This window comes from Lampetra fluviatilis, chromosome 5 (genome assembly GCF_964198595.1).
Source record: "Lampetra fluviatilis chromosome 5, kcLamFluv1.1, whole genome shotgun sequence".
Lineage (NCBI taxonomy): Eukaryota > Metazoa > Chordata > Hyperoartia > Petromyzontiformes > Petromyzontidae > Lampetra > Lampetra fluviatilis.
The window spans coordinates 20,910,917-20,932,512 of record NC_136279.1 but is presented as its reverse complement, the minus strand read 5'-3'; the positions used below and the strand labels follow the sequence as shown (position 1 = coordinate 20,932,512).

Genomic DNA, 21,596 nt, shown 5'->3' with positions numbered 1-21,596 from the left:
GGAAAATCGATACAAATTGCCACCGTGCGAGACGCATATTGCATTGCCAACGTTCGCTGATGTACAGAGTTAATTATCAACTGGGAGCGGTAGGAGAAAAAAAAAGGTCGTTGGACGCGTTTCTAATTTGGAGGCTCTACGAGCGGTCGTATTTTTTCCTTCCCACATCTTTCTGCCCCTCTTGTGTGTTTGCTGAGGATACATTCTCGTATACACACACGTCTGTATATATGCATGATCTTAACGCTGGCTTGTCCACCGTGCACGCTAACGAAGTCTTGCGTTTTTCCCTGCTCACGTTTTCCAGGCCAAAGTCACCTTCTGCTTATCATTTGTTTTTGGCCCGCACGTGTTGTTTGTTTGTCCACCCCCCCGGCTGTTGAATGACCATCTTCAGCTGGAGAAAGTGCTTGAGTTTATTTTGTGTTGTTGCTGCTGCCCTTAGGCTGTGCGAATATCCCCCAAGTGTAGAGAGAGGGAGATCGGGCACAACACACATTGCCCGAAAGGGCGCAATTGGCAGCAAGTAGAACAAGTATGGTTATACTCCGCTGATAAGTCCCAAGGCAAATGATGAAATCTGTATGCTGTTCAATGTCTTTGGTTCTTCCCAAATGAAAAATAAGCCACGATCATCACCTCTGTGAAGCAGGTTGTCATCGCAATCAAGGATGCGTGGCAGAATACGTGATTGAAAGCTTTCGTGACTGCAGGAATTCATATTCTTTGGGTCTTTCGGTTAAGTCACGTTGATATCTTCAAATACTTTACCGAATGCGTGATACCGACCACCCTGACGTGCACAGCAAGGCTGGGGGATTCCTGTTATCTTTTTACCCCCCGATATGCGCTCTCGCATGCGCTGGCGCATTTGAGAAAGAAACGCTGATAATAATGATTCGACACGCAGTGAACCCACGCACACCTGTCTCTGTGCATGAGCGGTCGTGGGGAGCAGTCGTGTAGCGGTTAGCGCGCAGCACCACGAACCTGGCGAACAGGTTCGAGTCCCGCTCGCGGCCAACACAGGGTGACGATTATTTGAACGGGTCCTGGGCCTCGCCTAGGTTGACTCAGCCTCGAATGAATATCTGGTGCGATGTGTGAACATCGCCACTTGGGAGACAAAGGCAGCCGGGCGTGTTGCTGGCCACCCACTACCTCGTGTGCTGTGCCCGCCTTCATAGGTGCTTGCTAACAGCACTTGCTCCAGCAGTCTGTCAATGCTATACGGGGGATCTTTGTCTTTGTGTGCACAAACGGGGAAGAAGGCGTGTGCGTGCGCTGTGCTGTGTGTGCGCATGTGCGTGCGTGCGTGCGTGAACGAGCGGAGAAGAAGAGGCGAGCCACCGTTAATTCTCAACAGTTAATTGCAGGGAGTGTATTCGACATCCGAGAGATTTTTTTTCTTTCTCTTTGACCTTTCCGTCGGCAGCGCTGAATATACAGTAATTGCACGCAGCCCCGCTCGCTCACGGGCGGCTTAGCAGAGGAACAAAAAAACACGACCTCACCACCGCACGGGTCTCTCGACACTGATTTGATTTATTTATTTAAGAGACAAAGATTCAGCGGAACTTACAAGAACCACCAGTCCCAACGAAAATGCAGCCAGCATGATTGATCGCTCGGCACAAACAACGGGGAGCTAACGCGCAATTAATAATAACAATCGTACGTGTAAAAAAAACGAAGCTCAAAAAAGGTACCGTAAAAAAAATGACAACTCAAATATAGAAGAAGCATTCTCGTGTGTTTTTTTTTGTTCTGTTTACCACCGACACATGCACAGTCACGCACACGAGCACACACGTGCACACGCACACGAGCAACGCACGCACGGTGATCTCCTTGGCCAAGGTGACACCACGGGCGATTATTCCCAGCGCACCTTACACACCCTTGCGTGAGACCCTCACGTGTGCAAATGCGTGTATATTTACACGGGCGAATGTAAAACTGTATTTACATGAAAGTGAACTGATAGCTATAACGCCTCGGGCTGACAACGAATCCATAAATGATGCATAGAGACTTTAATTACTGGAGTTTGATATTCAGCCCGAATGAAATAATTCCCCCATTCCCTGCAACCATATGATATAATACTATGCAGTTAATGTAATATCAGATGTGCCTGTGAGATGCTGCTACTGCAGCCTAAAATGCTAAAGTGAGCTTTATTGACATACAAATAAATAACACTGATCCATTCAATGAAATTGCTGCCATTCGTCAACAACTTGCGTACCGGTCTGCACAACAGATATATTAACAGCAACCAAAACTGTTTCTGTTCGATTCACCTTATTTGTATGGGGGGGAAAACAAAAGTACGATACAAAAAATATATATACGTCGAAATCAAGTACGCGCGTTACTATACAATATAGTGGTGACGTAGTGTGTACACAGAGTGATAGGAAAATTAATATAGTATCGGGGTGTGTGGATTGACTATACAGATTTCCGTGCCTGCAAAACATCGTTGTTGCACAAAACGCTTTTGTGGTCGTAAGTACGTATGTATGTATGTACATCCGAGCGAAGCTTAATTGGGCCTACGGCTCTGGACCGTCTGGCTGGTTCAGCCCAACCCGAGGTCAAAGCACAGACGAAAGTGAGAGGAGCGGTCCCATTCGGAGCAACAGTGAAAAATATCTGTAATTGCTCGTTCCCCCTAAAGGGCTTGGCACTACTTTCCGATACAATCCCGTGCAGCAAATCTGCAATAATACACCTTGACATTTGTGGGGGCGGGGGAGGGGTGTTTTTATATTTTTTTGTGCTGAAAGGAATAAAGACGTAGGCAATGGAAACCTCAATCATTTTATCGTTACGAGGTTTTCCGAAATATATATGTTTTAAAACAACTCCCAATTCAAAGTTTCCGCCTCTGTGCGGAGTGTGTTTGGGGAGCACGTTGGAAAGTGGCTGAATTCTACGCCAGAACGGTATTTACAACGGCGTTTAAGTCTTCACAAAAAAAAAACACAATATGAAAAGCCATTTCAAGTACAACAGGGATTCCTTTTTTTCATTTATATAATAATAATCATAATGAAAAAATAGTTGGTCAGCAACCAGGCTCTGCAGGAGGGAGGGGGTGGGGGGGAGCCTCCAGGCATTGGGAGTAAAAAAAAAACGTGTCCAACCAATGCCCCCCACCGCCCTACAGCTGCATGCAAGTGTAGGATTGTTCATGAGAGTAAATAGGTACTCCATGTGAGCACTGTGCGAAGATCCGCACAAAATATACACCCCCTTCTTTGTTTAATTTAAAGCTTTCTTTTTGAAATGGTCATTGTCACGTGCTAACCGGTGGGAGAGATGTGTATGTTGCGCGCTGCACACGGCACGTGTGCGCTGTACGATTGAATGAAGGCACTGTCATGGTTTTACACATCAACATCCGAGTGGGTTAGGTAGGGGGGGGGGAGCTTCTGAAAGTTCCCAAAAACGTTGGGTTGGCTACGGCCATAAAACTGCAGGCTTAACATAGCAGCAGGCTTTTATTTATTGAGAGATATAGGGCCTCGTTTGGAATGTTTGCTTACTTATCCAGCAAGCAGTGCTTGTTTGTTTTCTGTACTGGTAAATAGTACCAGGTTCATGGCCATTGCCGCTTTCATGCCTTCTAGCAATAATCGTGCAGCGTGGTATATTTTTTTGGAACCATCATTTCCAAGCCAGTACCTTTTTTTTCTCGGGGGGGGGGTGGGGGTGGGGGGAGAGGGGAAAATCAACGGCGGCCGGACTACGGACAGACTGGCGGTCTCCGTCGCAGGAATGTAAAATTTCTACCACGAGCACGAAAGTTCCACTCCTCGTTCGGAGCTGGGTGGCGCTTAGATTCCGCCTCGAGGCTTTTCGCGACTCTCGCCCAATAACAACCCTATTGCCCCTCTCGCCACCCTGCTCAATTTGCAGCAGCAACCCCCCCTGCCCCCCCCTGCCGCCCCCCCCCCCTCCCCACCGTGTGGACGCCGTTTTCTGAACTTCCTTCCGTCCCACGGCCGCCACCCCCTCCAAACGAACAAAAAAAACCCAACCCAACAACCCCTCTGCAAGGACGTTGGGTTTACCGTTGCACCGCGCGGCCACCGCCTCCGTCATACGTGCGTCTGCATGCGCTGCTGCAGCGGGCGCGCCGTGAAGTCGGAGTGCTGCGACGCGTACGAGAAGCGGGAGGACAGCGAGTGCTTGCTCGCCTGGTCCAGCGTGTCGCCGGCGCCCTCGAACGCCGGCACGCGCCCGTAGGCGTACACGCCGACCCCGCTCCCAGCGACGCCGCCGGCGCTTCCTCCCACGCCGAACGGGCCGGCCATGCCGACCGCGGCCGCCGCGGCCGTGGAGGAGGAGGAGGAGGCCGGGGCGTAGACGGAGCCGCCGTAGACGCCCGTCTGGGCGTGAGCGCCGAAAGGCGGCCGCGCCGCCACTCCCCCGGAGCCGAGGCCCGCGGCGGCGGACGCGGCGACGGCGCCGTCCGGCTGCTGCGGCGGCTCGAAGCCGCCCGCCTGCTCGTAGTCGTAGGGGCGCGCGGGGTACGCGCCCAGGTGGGCGTACCCGCTGGCGTGCGAGAGACGCGAGGGGGGACGCGGCTCGTAGAGGGGCCGCGCCAGCGGGCGGAACTCGGAGAAGGCGTTGCGAGTGGTCGACTGCTCCTCGTGCGCCCGCACGTTGTAGTAGCCGTTTGTCGGGTCCTGGTGAAAGTGGGGGGGGGGGGGGTAATTTTTTTAAGGGGATGAGAATAAAAAAACTAAAATTGTTGGAGGGAATGGGGGATATTGCGATGAAATCGTTAAATGAATTTAAAAGCCATTATATCTTAATTTACATCATTCAAGCTTCATTAGGTCAATGGTAAATTTTAATTATTGGTTTTAGGATGTAGTTTGATAGTCTTGGGAAAAAATTGTGGCAGTATAATACCCCTCCGAGAGACGCTTCATGCAACAAATTAGAGCATTAGAAAGCGTTTAGTGGTTTAAAAATAAATATATGCATTTGAAAGAAGCATTTTAACTGCCAAGTTGTGTGTTAGAAAAAAGATTGAAAATAGGACCAAAGGAAATCAAGAAGTAATTTATGACGATGAAGTAATGCCATGACAACAAGTGTACCTATGCAGTTAATTGGAATATCTTTACTTAAGTAAGTTTTTTTTTCATGCCTTTGACTAAAACTATTCATTGAAATTTAAAGGAACAGAAGCCGGGCCCTGCACTGAATGTGAAAAGCGATCGGGAATACATTAAAATGTTTTTGGCTCGTAATGCGTGGCAGCTTAGGCATCGTAAAGTGCCCCTACAGAAGGTTGGGTCCAGCAATTAATTACCCGCATCAAAATTGTCCATGTCGGCCTCTTTGCAAAGGGGAGGCTGATAGCTAGCAAATATAAAAATATATTTGTAGCACGGCCAAATTGCACGAATCCCTCATTTGCCAGTTCAGTGGTGTCCTTCCTCAACGTTCTGGCATGCACCTTGAGGTCCTTGTAGTCGGCTTCATCCTGGCTCACGCTGGGTTCTGTCGTTTGCTCGGTTTTCGTGTCGGTCTCATCGGAGTACGCCTGGCATGCACGGATATCAGCACCATTATAAACACACACACACACACGAGTGCACGAGCGGGGCGTGCGAGCATGTAGACATACCCACGATTGTGCATGCCTGCATCGTCCTGCAGGCTAATTATCTGTTTAATGCTTTGGACCATATAAACTAAGAAGTTGCCCACCTTGTTAATTTCCTGCACCAACAATGCTCTGCCTCACTTTATATGCTGCATGCATGGGTTATTAAGCATACTCTGAACAACAGCAAAAAAAAAAATCACAAACTAATTTCTTTTTAATAGGAGGTTGTACAAATCTTTCCACGGCTTAGAAGCAATTAAATCCATGGGTGTTGTTCGTCTTTACCGGGTAGTAGTTGAACTTCTGGTCGCCGTTCATGACGGGCAGCTTTATGTCTTCCTCGGACATCTCCTTGCGAATTTGGTCAAAATCCTTGTGGACGATCTCCACCTTGGGGTCGTGCTTGCAGATCTTGATGTCCTTCTTGGCTGTGACGCACATCATGCAGGCAGTGCAAACTACTTTGGGGTTTAAATGGAATATTACGGGACGTATTTGAACAAGAACATTTTCACGTTCAAATAGCTCACCAGTGACCATGCCACTTTGCACATGTGACCGACACCTACACAAACTGCGAGTCTCTATGTAAGTTGCGATCGCTTGGTCAAATGTAATATGACACCGTGGACGCTTATAACATTGGTAACTATTTGATTTTCAAGCTGGCTGATGAGCTCTTCAATAACTATACAGCTATGAGACGTCAATACGCACCGATGGGAACATGTATGGACGCCACGGTGGAGAGATGGAACTGCCTCGCCTGGTATACATAGGTTCGATCCCGACCTTGACGCCACTGTATATTTGGAGTTTGGATGTTCTCCCTGTGGTCGCATTTTTTTTTCTCCGGGCCATCCAGTTTTAATCTCAACAATTATGAACATGCATTTAGAGTATTTGGTTGCAATACATTTCCACATAAGCCACTTCGTTGAGCTATCATTTGTGGCCCGGTTGCTTCTGAAAAAGAGCAATACAGCTCAGTCGGTCTTACCTCGTAAAAAAAAAGTTTAGTTTAGTATAGAGACAACTGGTCTTACTGATCATTTTAATTCTTAATTATTTGAGTACGCAAAGATATGAACCAATTGCTCCTCTTTGCTAATTCACACCAAGCAAAAAAAATCTCTCTGATTTGCCCTGGTCAGCTTCGTATTAAATTTTTACAATTTTAAAAAACGTTAACGTCTTTAAGCTGGGCAGGAATAGTTTATAGAATGCTGCCTTTGGTGTTGTGAGTTCAAAGCAGATAGACGTGTGAGGACATTAATAAAATGTAAGTTAGGCCGACCTCCCCTTTCATAGTCTTGCAAGCTCACTCCCAGAAGAGGCTTTTCACTGTAGCATTTAATATATTACATTCACGACCGATTTAAGTGATCTGGCCTCACTGTTATTATTGAGCCCGCTCAATCGGGCCGAGTCAGCATCTCAAGAGCGCCGATTCCCCCCTCTTGGCAACTGTCCCCGTGCAGCAAAAGATGGCAGTGGGAATTAGTCTGCCGGTCGAAGAGCAATGATCGCTATTATGCGAGTACATTTTGTGGGTAAGTTTTATAACCGTTAAACATTTTAACCAGATTAACAATGTATGGGTTTTTTAGTTAAGGCGGGGGGGCGAGGGTTGGCAAACTGGGAGAACATGGGGACAAGAACATACACACTCCACACAACAGAAAGGACACCCTTCTTGGTCGGCCATAATCAGACATGTGACAACCACAACCTTGGCATGGGAAATAACGTAAGCATGGGCAGACAATATAATTCGGACGAGAAGGCATACTTCTAGGATACCACAACAGACCATGTCTAGAGCAGTTATCTAGATGCGTGGCGGGGGGGGGTTTGCAGCCGCTCGTGGTCACTTGGCTTGGGTTTGCATGTTGAGCATCACTTTTCTCAACAATTTATTCAACTCCTCATGAAGATACCGCACAGCAGTGCGTGGCAAAAGCTTGCCCTTTTCTCCCCTTTGTGGCGGTGCTGAGAAGCACACGGCGAGTAAAAAGGTGTTTGTTTGGTTAACATGGGCCACTGGCCGTGGTGCAGCAGAGATGCTCCAGTTGGGGACCGGGTTGCAACTGCGCTGGGCAAAACTTACTTCTCCGTCGCTGGCGGCAGCAGAAGATGATGACTGCGACAGCCGCGATGATTAGCACGACAGCAGCGCTCACGCCGGCGCCAATCACGATGCCCTGCGACAGCACCTCTGACGAGCGCGACATGGAAGGGGCAGCAGCACTGTCATCGAGCGAAGTGTTGTAAGTAAAATAAAAAAGAAACGACGGCGTGCTGCTCGTTTTCTTCTGGAGTTTTATCATCGGGCAAACTTTTTTTTCTTTGAAAAAAATATAGAAATTGTGATGTTTTGTGATCGCTGGGCCTCCCTTTGGACGATTTCACGCGCACAACGCTCAAACGCATTATCGAGGCAAGACTCCCCACGGCAGCTCAGGTTAGATTGCCAGGGCAACGGTGGGCCTGCGAGTGCCAATTAGGCATGTGAAAAGCCTACAAGTGGGTGGCGGAGCCGACGCCGTAACTTTGTCTTTCTTCCCATTGGTGATTGTAACATTTCACCGTGTTTTTTTGTTGTTGTTGTTGTTGTTCAGATTTTTGATTGATCAAGGTTGAAAGCCTTGATGCATTAGCTCTGTCCGTCTGGCTGAGGTGGGACCGATAACTCTCGTAAAGATGACCTTATGTAGATAGTTAAGAGGTTACCATACAGTTGTGTTGCTACTTCGAACCTACCTTCGGGACGAGCAGCCATATTTATCAAACGGTTGGCCAATTCCGCTCATCACTAATTACACGGGCCTCTTGGACCATTGCACGAGGCCAACCCAGCCGTGGCCCATGAGGTCACATGCCAACATACGTCCGAGCGCAAATTCACATTCCAAAGTGTTACAGAATCCACGGATAGGCGTCATTTTGTCCTTCCCCATTGGGATGACTCCGCCCAGGGGTGCAAGTTGAGGCGTGGCCTATCATGGTTTCACAGCTGTGAATTGACGCTGGGTCGCTTGGAATCATCGTGCCGTCCTCACACGCGGGGAACCACCGCAGCGTCCAAAACTGACACGCGACATACGAAGGTTTTCGCGACGCAACAAAAAAAACAAAACGAACAAGTAAAAAACGCCCGTGCCTTTCTCGCGCAGCGTGAATATCTCTGTGTCGGAGCCGAAGCCGTTCCAGGCCGTGCAGTTGTAGGCGGTCTGGAAGTCCCCCTCCATGACGTTGGTGATGGTGAGCGTGGAGAGAACCCCGTCCACGCGGCTCACCGTCTCCACCGTGTAGCGCTCGTACGTGCCGACCTCCAGCACGTTCTCCTTCCACGCCCACGCCTGCCGCGTCCCACGTGGCAAAGTGGTGGGGGTGTAAAAGAGAGTTTCATTAGGAGCAGGAATCGGACTTTGTTAACTCGCCTGTGATCCATTGGTGTCTTTGCGAAACGCCTTTAGAGAATGACTATGCCTCTTGCTTTGCTCTTGCTTTGCTGTAAAGTTCTCTTTCATTTCCACATCATGACTGGGGATTACAGAGAAATATGCCCTACACGTGTCCCTTCTATCATTTTAATGTACTCCACTGGCCATTTTGTTCGTTGATTTGGCTGCATGAAAATCTTTAAAAATATTTTTTTTTATTTTAAAGGACCCCGTTTTCCTCTTGCAAGATGTCATCTCCAAGGAATATCTAGAGTGTTCTCTAATTAGAGGTTCTTCTGCCAGCAGTGGTGTGGGAAAGTAATTGCAGGGCTGGGCCATTATCTAAAAGCCTTTTATAGGGCCCGTTCGCTGTGACGTGACATGACGGTTCTCATCTCTTCTCTGAGCTCAGTGGCATCAGCTTTGTCACCACCTACTGCACAACAACTTAGCTACGTCTGATGGATGAAATATATTTATGTAAATGTACGTAGAATTACTGACATGTGAAAATGGACAGATAACACACCATGAAAGAGCCTTTTCTAGTGTTGGGTTAATTTATAGCGCTTAGTCAAGACACGACTAAACACATTTTTTATTTTACCAGGTAAGGCCCACTGTGCTATATTGCTCTTTTTCAGAAGTGACCTGGCCACAAATGAAAGCTCAAAAAAAGTGGCTTATCATGTGGAAATTTCTAGCGGGCAAAAACTCTAAACGCACACGTTTAAATGTTTGGGGAAAAACTGAAGGACCCGAATACAAATCTATGTGACCATGGGGATAGCATGCAAACTCCAAATATACAAACAGGACCGGGATTGAACCCACGACCTCCTGTATACCAGGCGTGGTAGTTAACATCTCGCCACTGCCGTGCCACTGACAGATCATAACATCCCGCCACTGGTGGATGAAGGTTTTCCCTCCGTGTAGGTCATCAGGGGTTGTATAGCCATTCCTCACCACACTGGTGTTGGCTGGTGATGGTGAGGCCCAGGACCAGTTAAGATAGCACGTGCCACCGACATTAGCCTTGGACGGGAATCTAACTTGGTTCCCTGGGTTCAGAGGTCGAGTGAATGTGACTCCAGAAGACGCGATGTGCATTGTGCCAGACTGGTAGTTAGCGAGTACACTTGACGCATGATCGCACGCAAACCGTCGATTGGCCTCACCGCCGTTACAAACAAAAATGCAATCTGCTCCGAGTCTTAAATTATGATATTTTTATTGTCCGAATGACAAGAAAAAATCTTTTGGTTTTTACATTTAAATGACGGCCGTGTTGGTGGCGCGAACGTGAGCCAACAATTGAGGTTCGTTAACGACGGCACGAACGCCGACATCGTTTGTCACCGCGGAAACTTGCCCACATTTTGTTAAGGTGTTCGCGAATGTAGCTGTTGCCTGTGGCGAGTCGGTCAAGGAGGACGCTTTTCTCGGCGAAGCTCCTCAGGTCAAAGTAATCTCCCGCCACTCGGTAGGCCGCTATGTTTTATAAGATGTGAGGCCAAGAAGACAAGGCATCATTTTTCGCGAGACGACTGCTCCCGATGCACTCACGATGCGGTCCGGAGGTGGTGTGCTGCCGATGAAGCACTCCACCCGGCCTTTCTCTCCGCGCAGCGCGTGCTGCAGAAGGTCACTAGATATGATGGGTGGTCCTGGCATAGGGAGACAAAACAAATGTTTGAACAGGGGTTACGGTTGTCGCCAGTTGTGGAGTCATTGTCTTGTGCATTTGCCCTTCATGAATGCCGTTTGTGCGTGTGTATGCATGCGTGCGGGGAGCGGTGGCGCAGATGCGCTACGCTGCAAACACGGCGACCCTCAGGGTCAGATTCCCGCTCACGGTGTAACATCGGTGCCGAATATCTGAACCGGTCCTGTGCCCTCCCTTAGGTCGACTCGGCATTCAATTGAGTGCCTTGTGCAGGTATCTAAACATCAGCACTAGGGAGACAGAGACAATCAGGCGTGTTGTTGGCCAACTACCCCCTCGTGTGTCGTGATGGCCTTAATAAGTGCTCGCTAACAGGGCCTTTGCCAACCAGTCTGTTAAGGCTATACTTTATTGTGCGCGTGCGTTTTAATGTTGCGTGTAACGTACCATTAACGTTCAGCATGACTTCTTTCTCGCCGACGCCAATTCGTGGAACAATGGCCTTGCACACATAGCGCCCAGTGTCGTCTTGAGTCACGCCTTTCAGGAGCAGCATGTTGCTGTTACTCAACACCTGCAGGGTACACACAAAGACCCACCCCCCCACCCCGCCATAACCTTAACAGACTGTTGGGGCAAGTGCTGTTCACAAGTAGCGCACACATATTCACAAGCAGAGAAATGCACTTGCCAACAGCTGTTGATGCACTCCCAGAAAAACAGGGACTTCTAAATGTTTTGTGCATGCGGACTTTTCTGGATCATGTCTTTACAAAACCGTTGGGTGTATACTCGTGAGGAAAGGCGCGCGATCATCCAAATTAGGTTTATTGCAAGGAAGTCACACTTAAATGGGCTGAATATTAAAACTAAAATAACTCGAAAGGATCCTGTTAATAATAATATATGATACATTTAAATTGGATATTATAAAAAAAAAAACTTTAAATAATACTGGTCGAATTATTAATAGTTTAAATTACACTTTTCTACAGCCAGTGGCTGTTCCCTCTACAGAACGACCACTTTAGGCCTGTCACAAAGTGATACTCATTGTATTATCCGCTGAATGATGGATCATGGACTGAGCCAAAGTACAATTGTGATCTGCTCTAACCACAGCAGCACCACACGTGCCCTCATTCGTGACGCGTTTGACTGCACTTGTGATGTTCATGCGCACTGCATTGCCTTCCTTGTTTATGCCTTTGACTCGCATGTATTTGATATTGTACGAAAGTATTTTGTATAAATACTCTTTGGTTCTGTCGCTAAAGTCATGTAGGTAGAACAAATAATAGATCGCGACGTTTCGATCGCAACGCAAGCAATCGTCATCAAGCAATTTGTTAATGTTTGCGCACGAGTCCATTATGCGTTTACTCTGCACGTGTCACTTGACACCCTGGTCACGTGACGTTCCATCGACAAGAGATTACCCATGAGAAATATTACAATCAATAAATTAGTAAAACATTATAGAAATAATAATAAACGTGGTCAATACTTAATGCAGAAAAAAAAGTAAACGTAACGAACGAATACATTTATAATGGGCCAATAAAATGATGATTGGCGTGGCTGGAAGAAAGCCAACACAAAGTGTGACGTTGCCGCCGTGTGGATTGCCGCAGCGCGCTGGCCAAATCGCGCGAACACAAGCGGAGGAGCTCACGGAAGAACGCGCGGATGAATGTGCTCCGTGTGCCACGGTCCCGGCTGCATTGCGCGCACATTTTTATCCTCCGCAGTGGTGGTAGCTTTTTGGGTGGCCATCGACCAAAGATGGTCACTGCATCGCACGCTTTTGGATGCACTCCAGCAGCAGTCCGGAAGGCTCTTCCATTCCGATATTAGGAAGCCGCTGGAGCTGTGCACTTAAAAATCTAGATTGAAACTCATACCTTTTAAAACAGTTTTTTACGTGTTAAGTTTGTTGTCCTTCCCCCCACACCTCCGATTAGCACGTATGGTGCGAAAGACGTTCAGCGTACATACATTGCTCCCCGGCCTTGTCTAGAACATCAACTCGGAAAAGGGCACGGGGGCCTCGCCGCCGTTGACGCGTACCACGTTGGAGCCCTTGCGTGTCCAGGCGAGGGTCAGCGGAGGGTTCCCCGACCAGGCGCACGTGAAGGTGGCGTCGGAGCCCCGGTCCACGGTCTGCGGCTGCGGCTCCGTCACGATCCGTGGCCCGACTGGCGGCGACGTCGCAACAGAGCCAGGCGTTAATAATGCAAAGTGTAGTTTGGCGGTGGGCAGGTGTAGCAAGCGGAGCGTGTTGGCGAGATGTAGTAACACATTTAAAAACAAATTATAAACTGTCCTCCTGTGCAGACGACTTTCGGACCTCTCGCGGAGTACACGTGATGAGTGCAAACGTAGTTTTTTTTTAAGAATGATGTGATTTACTTTCTATCCGAGATCTCCCTCCATTGCCCCCACTTTTCGGTTTGTATACAATTTGCAATTACTGTCATTAGAGGTCGTGGGCATTTCGTTGGAGTTGGCCGAGCACCGATGGTAGCCCGTTAAAGGCTTATGCAATTTTTGCTGCACGTTCATGCGGCTTTCTGAGGGAGGTGGGGCTGGCTTGGGGGGGGGGGGGTAGGAGGGCAGAAACGGTGGGGGGGGGGGGGGGTAAGCTGGCAGCAGGTGCCGGCCTGCCTGTGAGCGACGCCTGTGCGGGGACAAGAAGCAGCCTGATAACGCGATGATTGCCAAAGTGAAATGACACGCATTGAGCGCTGCGCCGCGAATGTCCCCGCGGGCGCGCGAGACAAGTCGGCGGGAAGGAGTCACAGATTTTGTAAAGTGGCTTTACACCTGTGCTCGCGCTTCGGTGTAGTAAAAAAATAATATAATAAAATCCAACACCGCGCGAGCGAGCGAGCGAGCGAACGGGCAGCATCCAACTGAGATGCATCATCTTGAGATGTGAGTGGAGAGAGCCTGGAAGCAATCATTGCAAAACGGTGCTCACAGCACAACCTTATAATACCAGGAGGCAGAGCTGTGTGAAATTAGCTTTTATACACACTCATGAATAAAGGCAGCAAAGCGAGCCATCGCTACCTGACAGCCAACCTCGATGCTTTATTCGGCTCACCGCGCTACCCAGGTCACATGGACGCATGCCACGACAGTGGCATTCAGGCCTTATTTGTCACCTCATCTGATAATAAGTGACAGTCGAAGCAATTACAATATTCTCGTCTCCTGGAAATACATCTTGCCGCGTGACTTTCCCCCCCCTCAACTCATGCCCCACTTATCCCCACCCCATCCCCTCGCCTCTCCATTCTTGCTCAGCGGTAGAATGTAAATTCCCCACCAAGGTTAAAGCTATTTTCTGGTCTTATCGCCTTGAATGTTATTTTGTAGCCCCCCCCACCCCACTCTCTTTCATATTTTGAAATGTCTGTGCCTCAATTTACACGCCTGCCACGGCCTATTATTTCAGGCTGTGTAAATAGCACATATCTACAACGGTGCACTTTGCCGGAACACAATGCCGATGTGCCAACTGCCCTCCTCGGCATTCCGAAGACCCAGAACGTGAAGTGTGAATGCATCTTTGATTCAAATCGAGGCAATTATTCAATTTAAATGCTCGATTTTTCTGAACAAATAATGATTTTTAGTATTCCTTTCACCTAAACCGGCAGCTGAGCTACGATCCCTGAAGCAACACGTTACTCAGCAACGTTGGTAGTGCTCGTTCACACAGGTGATGGTGGTGGTGTGACAGTGGTGTGTGCTCAACACGAAAGCTGCCAGAACCGCTTCAAGTCAAAGCTCGGGTATTGATGAATAATTTCTTCGAACTTTGGTATCAAAGTGGAGAGTAAAAAAAAACAACAAACCCAGATTTCACCTGCACTCATATGCTATTTTATACACTGGTCATCAGTCCAACCGTATATACGGTACATTAGCATACTCATACCCAGTATACATAAAGTGCTGGGTTCTACTTTTACTCTTCTCCCAGGTGTAAAACTTTCCGAATCTATACTGACAAATGCGAAGCAACTGCAACATTCACTACCTGACCGTTAACGTTGCCATGCAACGGCAAAAAATATATAGTCGGCAATTGCACCTCACTGCTAAGAAGAAAGGCCATTGCCAAGAAACATTAGCCTTCTCTATATATCAAGAGTGTCGCATCAAAGTATTGTTCATCATCAAATAATTCTAGTTAGACAGCTGTGTGCGAGCTTGACCAATCTGAACATAAACGCACACTTCATAATGCGGGGATCTTCTCGCACGAGTCTCCACGTGCCCGCCCCTGGCGTTGGTGGAAGCATTTCATGCCGAGGTTCGCAAAGTCCCAGCTATTTGCCCGCGTCTCAAGTGTGATCGCTGAAGAATCGCCATTGAAGACCACGCTCGTAGTTCTATCGGCCCGCGCTCTATCCCTCACCTAACCAAAAACAGCCCTACGTTTTCATTGAATCGTGGACGCCTTGCATCATTTTTTTGTACTGAGACTGCGTTAATTGCAAAAAGGAAGTGGTGAGTTACATCGAGCCATGGAAGCTTTCCACCTGCAGTTGGGGAAGAGAAAACAAATCAAACTTATTGATCGCACGTAGGACCCTTTCCTTTAAACTTTACTGCCACTGTCCGCCCAGCTCCCCCATGCCTCATGATGGAAGCTCCTGGATCCCGTCCAAACGCTCGCAACACTGGGGCCACAGGGGGGGGGGGGGGGGTGGCGCGTGCGTTTGCTCACAGTAAACGTCGACCAGCGTGGTGACGTTGGTGCTCCCCACGGCGTTGTGCACCTCGCACGACACCGGCTCGGTGAAGTAGGAGTGGTCCACGGTCGTCTCGTACGTGTTCTCCGTCGCGCCTTCGATCAGTGCTCCCCCCTTGGCCCAGCTGCCCCAGGGATGGGGGAGAGGATAGGGACAGCGGGACGCAGGGAGGTTTTGTTGTTGTTGTTGTTGTTGTGTGCGGCGGAGATTGCACGGCAGTGTAACCGACCGAGCAGATCGAACGTGACTAGGGTTTTGGGAAAAGGTCCTGCAAAGAATGCGCAACATTGCGCGCGGGGGTTGTGTCTCGTCCTTTTTGTTTTGGCCTGTCCTTTATTTCCAATGTGAACTTTGAAGGCTGGAACAGTTCCAGGTGGGGAAATGACAGCCGAGCGCGGTGTCCTTAGCGGAGCTTGCGACTCTCTCTGTGTGGGGGGGGCAGCACGCATGCGCACAGCGAGGTCTGCATTGTGCGGCTCGTGTCTTGCCGTGAAGCGGAGGGCTCTGGCCCCATTGATTGTGAACTTTAAACGTCGTCCTCGGGGCTGGACTGATGCACACGTGTGATCCAACTGCCCTTGCAGTGGGAGGGAGAAACTAAACCCCCTCTCCTCAGATGTGACGTTGCCAACGCAGTTGAAACAAACCAACAACAAGCTTCTTCACAAGTCACTCGCGTATGCAGGAGCGGTGTGCAAAGCAAAAAAGAAAAACCGTGTAATAAGCTGGCCCATTTTTCTGTTGAATGGGTGCTTGATTGTCTCTGCATGTGTGGACACCCATAGCGGCGTGCGGCGGGCGCACCTGTGTGCATTTGCGTACCGGTATCCGGTGATGTCAGGGTTGGCGGTGGCGGAACACGTGAATTTCACGGTCTCTCCCTCCTGCACGGGCTGCGGGTGCACTGATAGCCTTACAGTTGGCGGGTCTGCGAGAAGAGCAGAAAGTGGTGTTAAACTCGGCTCTTTCATTTGTTAACCTCGAAGCAAAAAAAATGAATGAACTTGCAGCCCGGGGTTGAAATAATTACCCACCGAGCCCTTCTCCAATTTCAGTTCAATTCGGTAGCCTTAATTTATCGTGACTACCTCGACAGTTGACTTAATGAAGGCAGACCTGGGGACGTGTACCTTGTGTAGTGACTATTTTTTCACCCCAAAAAAAATCCTCCTTTTTGTGAATTGGGATCCAACACAGGGATACAAACAGGCCCACTTCTCACAAATTATAACATATGGTATTTAAGAGCCACTTTCTCTAATCATCTTCCCATCTGGAAAGATGAGCCATGAATTCCCACATTATCCTAAGAAGGAAGGAAAAAAAGGGCCTGCCACGCAGTACCTGCCTTTGTCGAAATGTAATCAGATGTAATTAGGGCTGCATCAGAGCAAGGCCGGCAAGTGCATATTTTATTGCAACGAACGAGTTAGCGGCAGAAGAAAGATTCAGATTTTACGAGGAGCGTACGCTGGCTGCTTCGCAGTGAAGAACCACGGAGGTAATGGAGGAATTCACAGCAACGCCATTCAAACGAAATTATCAGAAGAAAGCATAGCAGTGGCAGGCGTGCGCATCGGTCAAAATGTCCTCGCAAGCCATTTAATCACGCGGCCGTGAGGATATGTCTAATGGCTCTTGTTTCTTTAAGGGGATTTTTGTTCACAGTCAATTACAAGTTAAGCTGAGCCATGTGGAGATCTTTTTTATTTCTTCATATATACACACACGATGTGGAGTCGTAAGTCGCGCGGAGACTTACGATCTTAACGATGAAAGAGTTTTTGGAGAGAGAGAGCGAGAGAGAGGGGGGAGGAAAAAAACATTCGCCTGTTGAACAAAAGAGTCAGGAAGGGTTGAATGAAGAACGTGCGACTACCCCGGAGCCAGCCAACATGTAGCATACTCCAGTCGCTTACACACCATAGCATCGCTTCACAGGAGAACATGCAGGATATGCAAGCGGAGGCGCAGTGGTGCAATGGTGAGCGAAACGCGCAATGAACCCGGTGACTCACATTCAAGCCGTAGACTAACATCAGTGCTCAGTGATATCTGAATGCCCCCCCCCCACCAACCCACACTGGTGAGGTATGGTTCAACACCTATCACGTCTGATGTCGCGTGGTGAGGTCTGCACTGAGCAGTGGTATCACAAAGGTTCGATCCTCATTTTTTCCTCAGTTATTCCAGGCACGTAGTGCACCGAAGCCCCCCGTGTGCTTTTAATCGAGATCACGTGTTGCCTCCCGTGATGCAAAGGGTCCGCACAACTGGACTTGTGACCCAGAGGTGGCCGGTTCGCTTCCATCTCCCGGCGTGGCAGTTGAAACAGGTGGGGCAAGTTCCTTACATCTCCCCCCCCCCCCCGCCGCCACCACTGTCCACCCAGCACTACAAAGGGGGTATACACTCGGCCGGTCGCGTGTGGTTGGGTAAAGTGTGGGTCCTCCCACCTCTTTCAACATGTCTCGTCAGTGTGGAAGAGTAGGCCAAATTTCCCCGGAGAAGAGAGACAGAGTTTCCTGGAGCGGAGATCCTTTCGTCAGCAGTGGCGTGAGCGAGCTGATTGTGGCGTTGCACGTTGATTTCACCTCTTCCCACTTGTTATTCTCCCTCCGCCCCGTCGCCTGCCCTGACACCCCCACCCCGTCCTTACCACCTCTTCCTATCTGGACCCAAACAGCTTTTGTTTATTTGTCTGCATTGCGATCCCTCCATTTGCACCACGAACGCCGCTTCCGATCGCTAAAAACGGTGACCTTTTTTAAATTGATTCCGCGGCGTGAGCGCCATGTCTTGAGACACGGCACGCTCAACCGCCGCACACATTTTTAATGAGTCTCCCGGCTGCTCTAGCAAAGAAAGCGTTTAATATTAAGAAGCATCTTCATTAGCCTTTCAAGCCCTGTTAGCACACATGGAGTGTTAATTTATAACCGATGGATGGGCCCCTCGAATGATGGCTTTGAATGTTCAAGCGTTGCGGTGTAGCAGGGAAGGACCGTGCATCTGTCACAGGCAGTCTGTGCAGAATGTGGACAGACTGTCCAAATGGTGTTTTTTTCCCTCTGTTAATGAACAAGGCAATTAAGTGCACCTTTATTTGGAAAGGACTGCCCACCACACTTTTTCGATTCCCCACTTTTAAACGCGTTCATTTAAGGAATCGGCCCCAAAAAAAACTACGAATGCTGAATAGGTGGACACTATTTTTTGGTTATGTTTGCGTTTCTCGTTTTATGTGGAATGTATAATTTCAAACGCAATAAAGTGGCATAATTACGGGCAGTGTATGATTTTAATTAATGGCTGTTGTATGCATAGCAGTTGTTCACGTTGCAAATTTTGCACACTGCCACTTGGCGTTAATGAAGCCAACAGAACGCCTGTTCACATGCAGATGCTTTGACTCCAACACATGGTACCGGAGATAATTTTGCCGCGCCCACGTGGGAGTACTCGTAGACTCGGTGACACGCTCGCCCAGCAGCGTTGAAACAGGGGTTCCTACACTCCTAATTGATGTAGTAATAATGATAATAATGCGTGCTCGTCTGGTGCACGGTCGCTAAATGCTCGACTTGTGAGAGGGGGGGGGGGGGGAGCTGGAGGGGGGGCGGAGGGGGTTAATGCACGGGGGGTAATACGCGTGCGTGCGTGCGTGTCGTGTACGTACGCTGCACGTTGAGCCTCACGGAAGTCTGCTTCCCGTCGGGCGCTGCGGCGTTGGAAGCGCGGCAGGAAAATGTGCGGCCGATGTCGCCGTCGCTGGGCGTGATGAGCAGCTTGCTCGTGGCGCTCTCCCGCTTGCCGTCATCCAGGATCATCTGTGGAAGAGCGAGCGCACGCACGCACGTACGCGCGCATTCGAAGACAGGCCTCCATCCCAATGGGTCCACTGAAGCGTGGCGATGGTGTGGGAGGCACCAGTAATGCTCTGCTCTCTCCTTCGAGAGTGCCTACAATTGTGCTGTGACTGACAGCCCATATAGATGAAAAAGAGAGCGCTGAAGTGAGACTGATCCCACGGCTGCGATAAGTATTTTCACCCTGTGGTCTAACTCTGAATGGTAGAAAATGATCCATGGTCCAGAAACGTATTATTTTCCAAACATTCTTTGACCTACAGTATTGGGCCCACCAGTGTATACTGGCAGGCAGCTGCATCACGTTTAAAGGCTGCAGCTGATCAATGCTGCTGATCCTCCCTCCAAAGGTGTGAGAATAATATTTGGCTCATTGTGAAACCAGTGCGTCATAACTTATCTGTCATACAGTGCTGTAGTATTAACAAATGAACCTCGATTCGTATCGGCGCGGACAAAGTGCACGCTAAATGGTACATTCAGTCAAGCGTTTATCGACTAAGAATGCACTCACATGGGGTGTGCAAGTTTTTATGATGAAATTATACACAGCCCCGATTACACCAGCAAAGATTATCAGAAGGAACAAATATCCAGATGTCACCAAATCTCTTGCACCCACTCTTCCCACGACCCCTCGCATCGGCCACCAGCCCTGCCCATCAAGTCCGTTATGCTGGGACATTAAAGGTGGATCATGCCGCAGTCAGCCACACTGAAAATTGCAAATGTGCTTCAGTGCGATTTCCCGGGTCGTGTTTAAATCTGCGCACGCCTCAATGCCCGCAAGTCGCATTGGCAATCTCGCCCACGTCTCTCGGTGGCACGGAAGATACGCACTGACGGGGGAGACGCTTAAATAATTGATGCGGGAGATTATTACCGCATATATTTTACCCACCCCTCCTCCCCTTCCCCCCATAACTTCCAGCCCCCCGCCCCCAACCGTCCCCCACCCCCGTCTTCGGGGATGAGCATAATGTTGAAATCGCTAAATAACGATTTGGATTTAGAGGCAACGATCTGCATCGCCCAGCATGTTTCCAAATTGACAATATTTCCGACGCCACCGCTGTGGGAGGGAGATACAATGCGATAATTGCGTGTTGCGAGTAATAAACACAACCCGGCGTAACACGCCATAATTGCAAGGGGGAGAATATGGGAGCGAACACATATAGGTCATACATATGTATAAAGGGCATTGGAAATAAAAAGAAGAACGGTTTTCCTCCTGCCTTTTCTACCCCCAAGAGTAGTTTGCCTTTAACAGAGAGAAGAAAAGCAATTAAAAACATCGCATCAGTGCACACGCAAAAAACACGAGGAATGTCGAACAAATGGTGGCTATATTTACATATATTTTTTTATGCCAATGTCAAAGCACAACTGTACTGCCATGGCGTACCATCGGCAAGGACATGAATAAACCCACCCCACGTTCATCAAAGGTCGCGCACTTACACTTCTGTGCGAGCCGAGTACACACGCGATTTTCAAAATGGATGTTAAAATTCACTAATTAGCATTCCCCCGTTTTGTACACATGAAGAGTCGCATTTCCCCGCTTCAGGCAATTAGCAAGAACCGATTTCCCTTCCTCCGTTGGGATTTTGCACAACAGGGGAATAAAGGACCTGCGGTTGCCGGAAGGGCAAGTGTCGGAAATGAAGGAAGGCTGCGAGCCTGGGCGAGGTTTGTCAACTATTGCATTGTTTGTATTTGCAGCTGCGTTGAGAGCCCCGCGCGAATCCTGCAATGAGCTGCTCTCGTATGCCCTGCAGTGGAGAAGGCTCTAACAAACGAGCGGGCGCCGTACCGCGGGTTACCCACCCCCCCCCAACCCCGGTTGTGGAGGGGAGAGCACACGTCTGCATGATCCGCATCACTCGGCGTGAGCAACTGTCGTCAGCCCCCACGCCAAAAAAAATATCCTCCACGCGACCACTTTGGCGCTCCGCGGTTTCGCTTTACACGCCGGCGGCGAAGCGTCGCGTGGCGCGGTCGTGTAGCGCAGCGTCGTGCGGCACCCGTGGCTGGATGACGGGCACTCACCCACCCCCTACCACCGCCCCATCCTTTTGCTCCCCCCCCCCTCACCACTTCCCGACCCACGGCTCGGGAAAATAGCTCCTCGTTAAATATGCAAGCGTTCCTTCAAAGTAACCAAGTTGAATCGGTATGAAACAAGCTATTTAAAATAAA

General features: G+C 49.2%; 1 protein-coding gene across 2 annotated transcripts in view; it reads right to left on the bottom strand.

Moving 5' to 3' along the window:
• Positions 1 to 1,532: 1,532 nt before the first annotated feature.
• Positions 1,533 to 21,596, bottom strand: part of LOC144932751 (kin of IRRE-like protein 1) — a 107,546-nt gene continuing 87,482 nt past the window's right edge. The window contains exons 5-16 of one of the 2 annotated variants that reach the window (XM_078857158.1): positions 19,202 to 19,352; positions 16,345 to 16,450; positions 15,498 to 15,646; positions 12,824 to 12,951; positions 11,201 to 11,327; positions 10,654 to 10,754; positions 8,802 to 9,000; positions 7,749 to 7,856; positions 5,924 to 6,096; positions 5,486 to 5,572; positions 3,977 to 4,703; positions 1,533 to 3,942 (exon numbers count right to left, since the gene is read on the bottom strand). In XM_078857158.1, coding sequence (XP_078713284.1) covers positions 4,113 to 4,703; positions 5,486 to 5,572; positions 5,924 to 6,096; positions 7,749 to 7,856; positions 8,802 to 9,000; positions 10,654 to 10,754; positions 11,201 to 11,327; positions 12,824 to 12,951; positions 15,498 to 15,646; positions 16,345 to 16,450; positions 19,202 to 19,352 — 1,920 coding nt within the window. In that variant the 3' untranslated portion in view covers positions 1,533 to 3,942; positions 3,977 to 4,112. The remainder of the gene's footprint in view (positions 3,943 to 3,976; positions 4,704 to 5,485; positions 5,573 to 5,923; positions 6,097 to 7,748; positions 7,857 to 8,801; positions 9,001 to 10,653; positions 10,755 to 11,200; positions 11,328 to 12,823; positions 12,952 to 15,497; positions 15,647 to 16,344; positions 16,451 to 19,201; positions 19,353 to 21,596) is intronic. The other variant, XM_078857159.1, reaches the window with a different exon arrangement.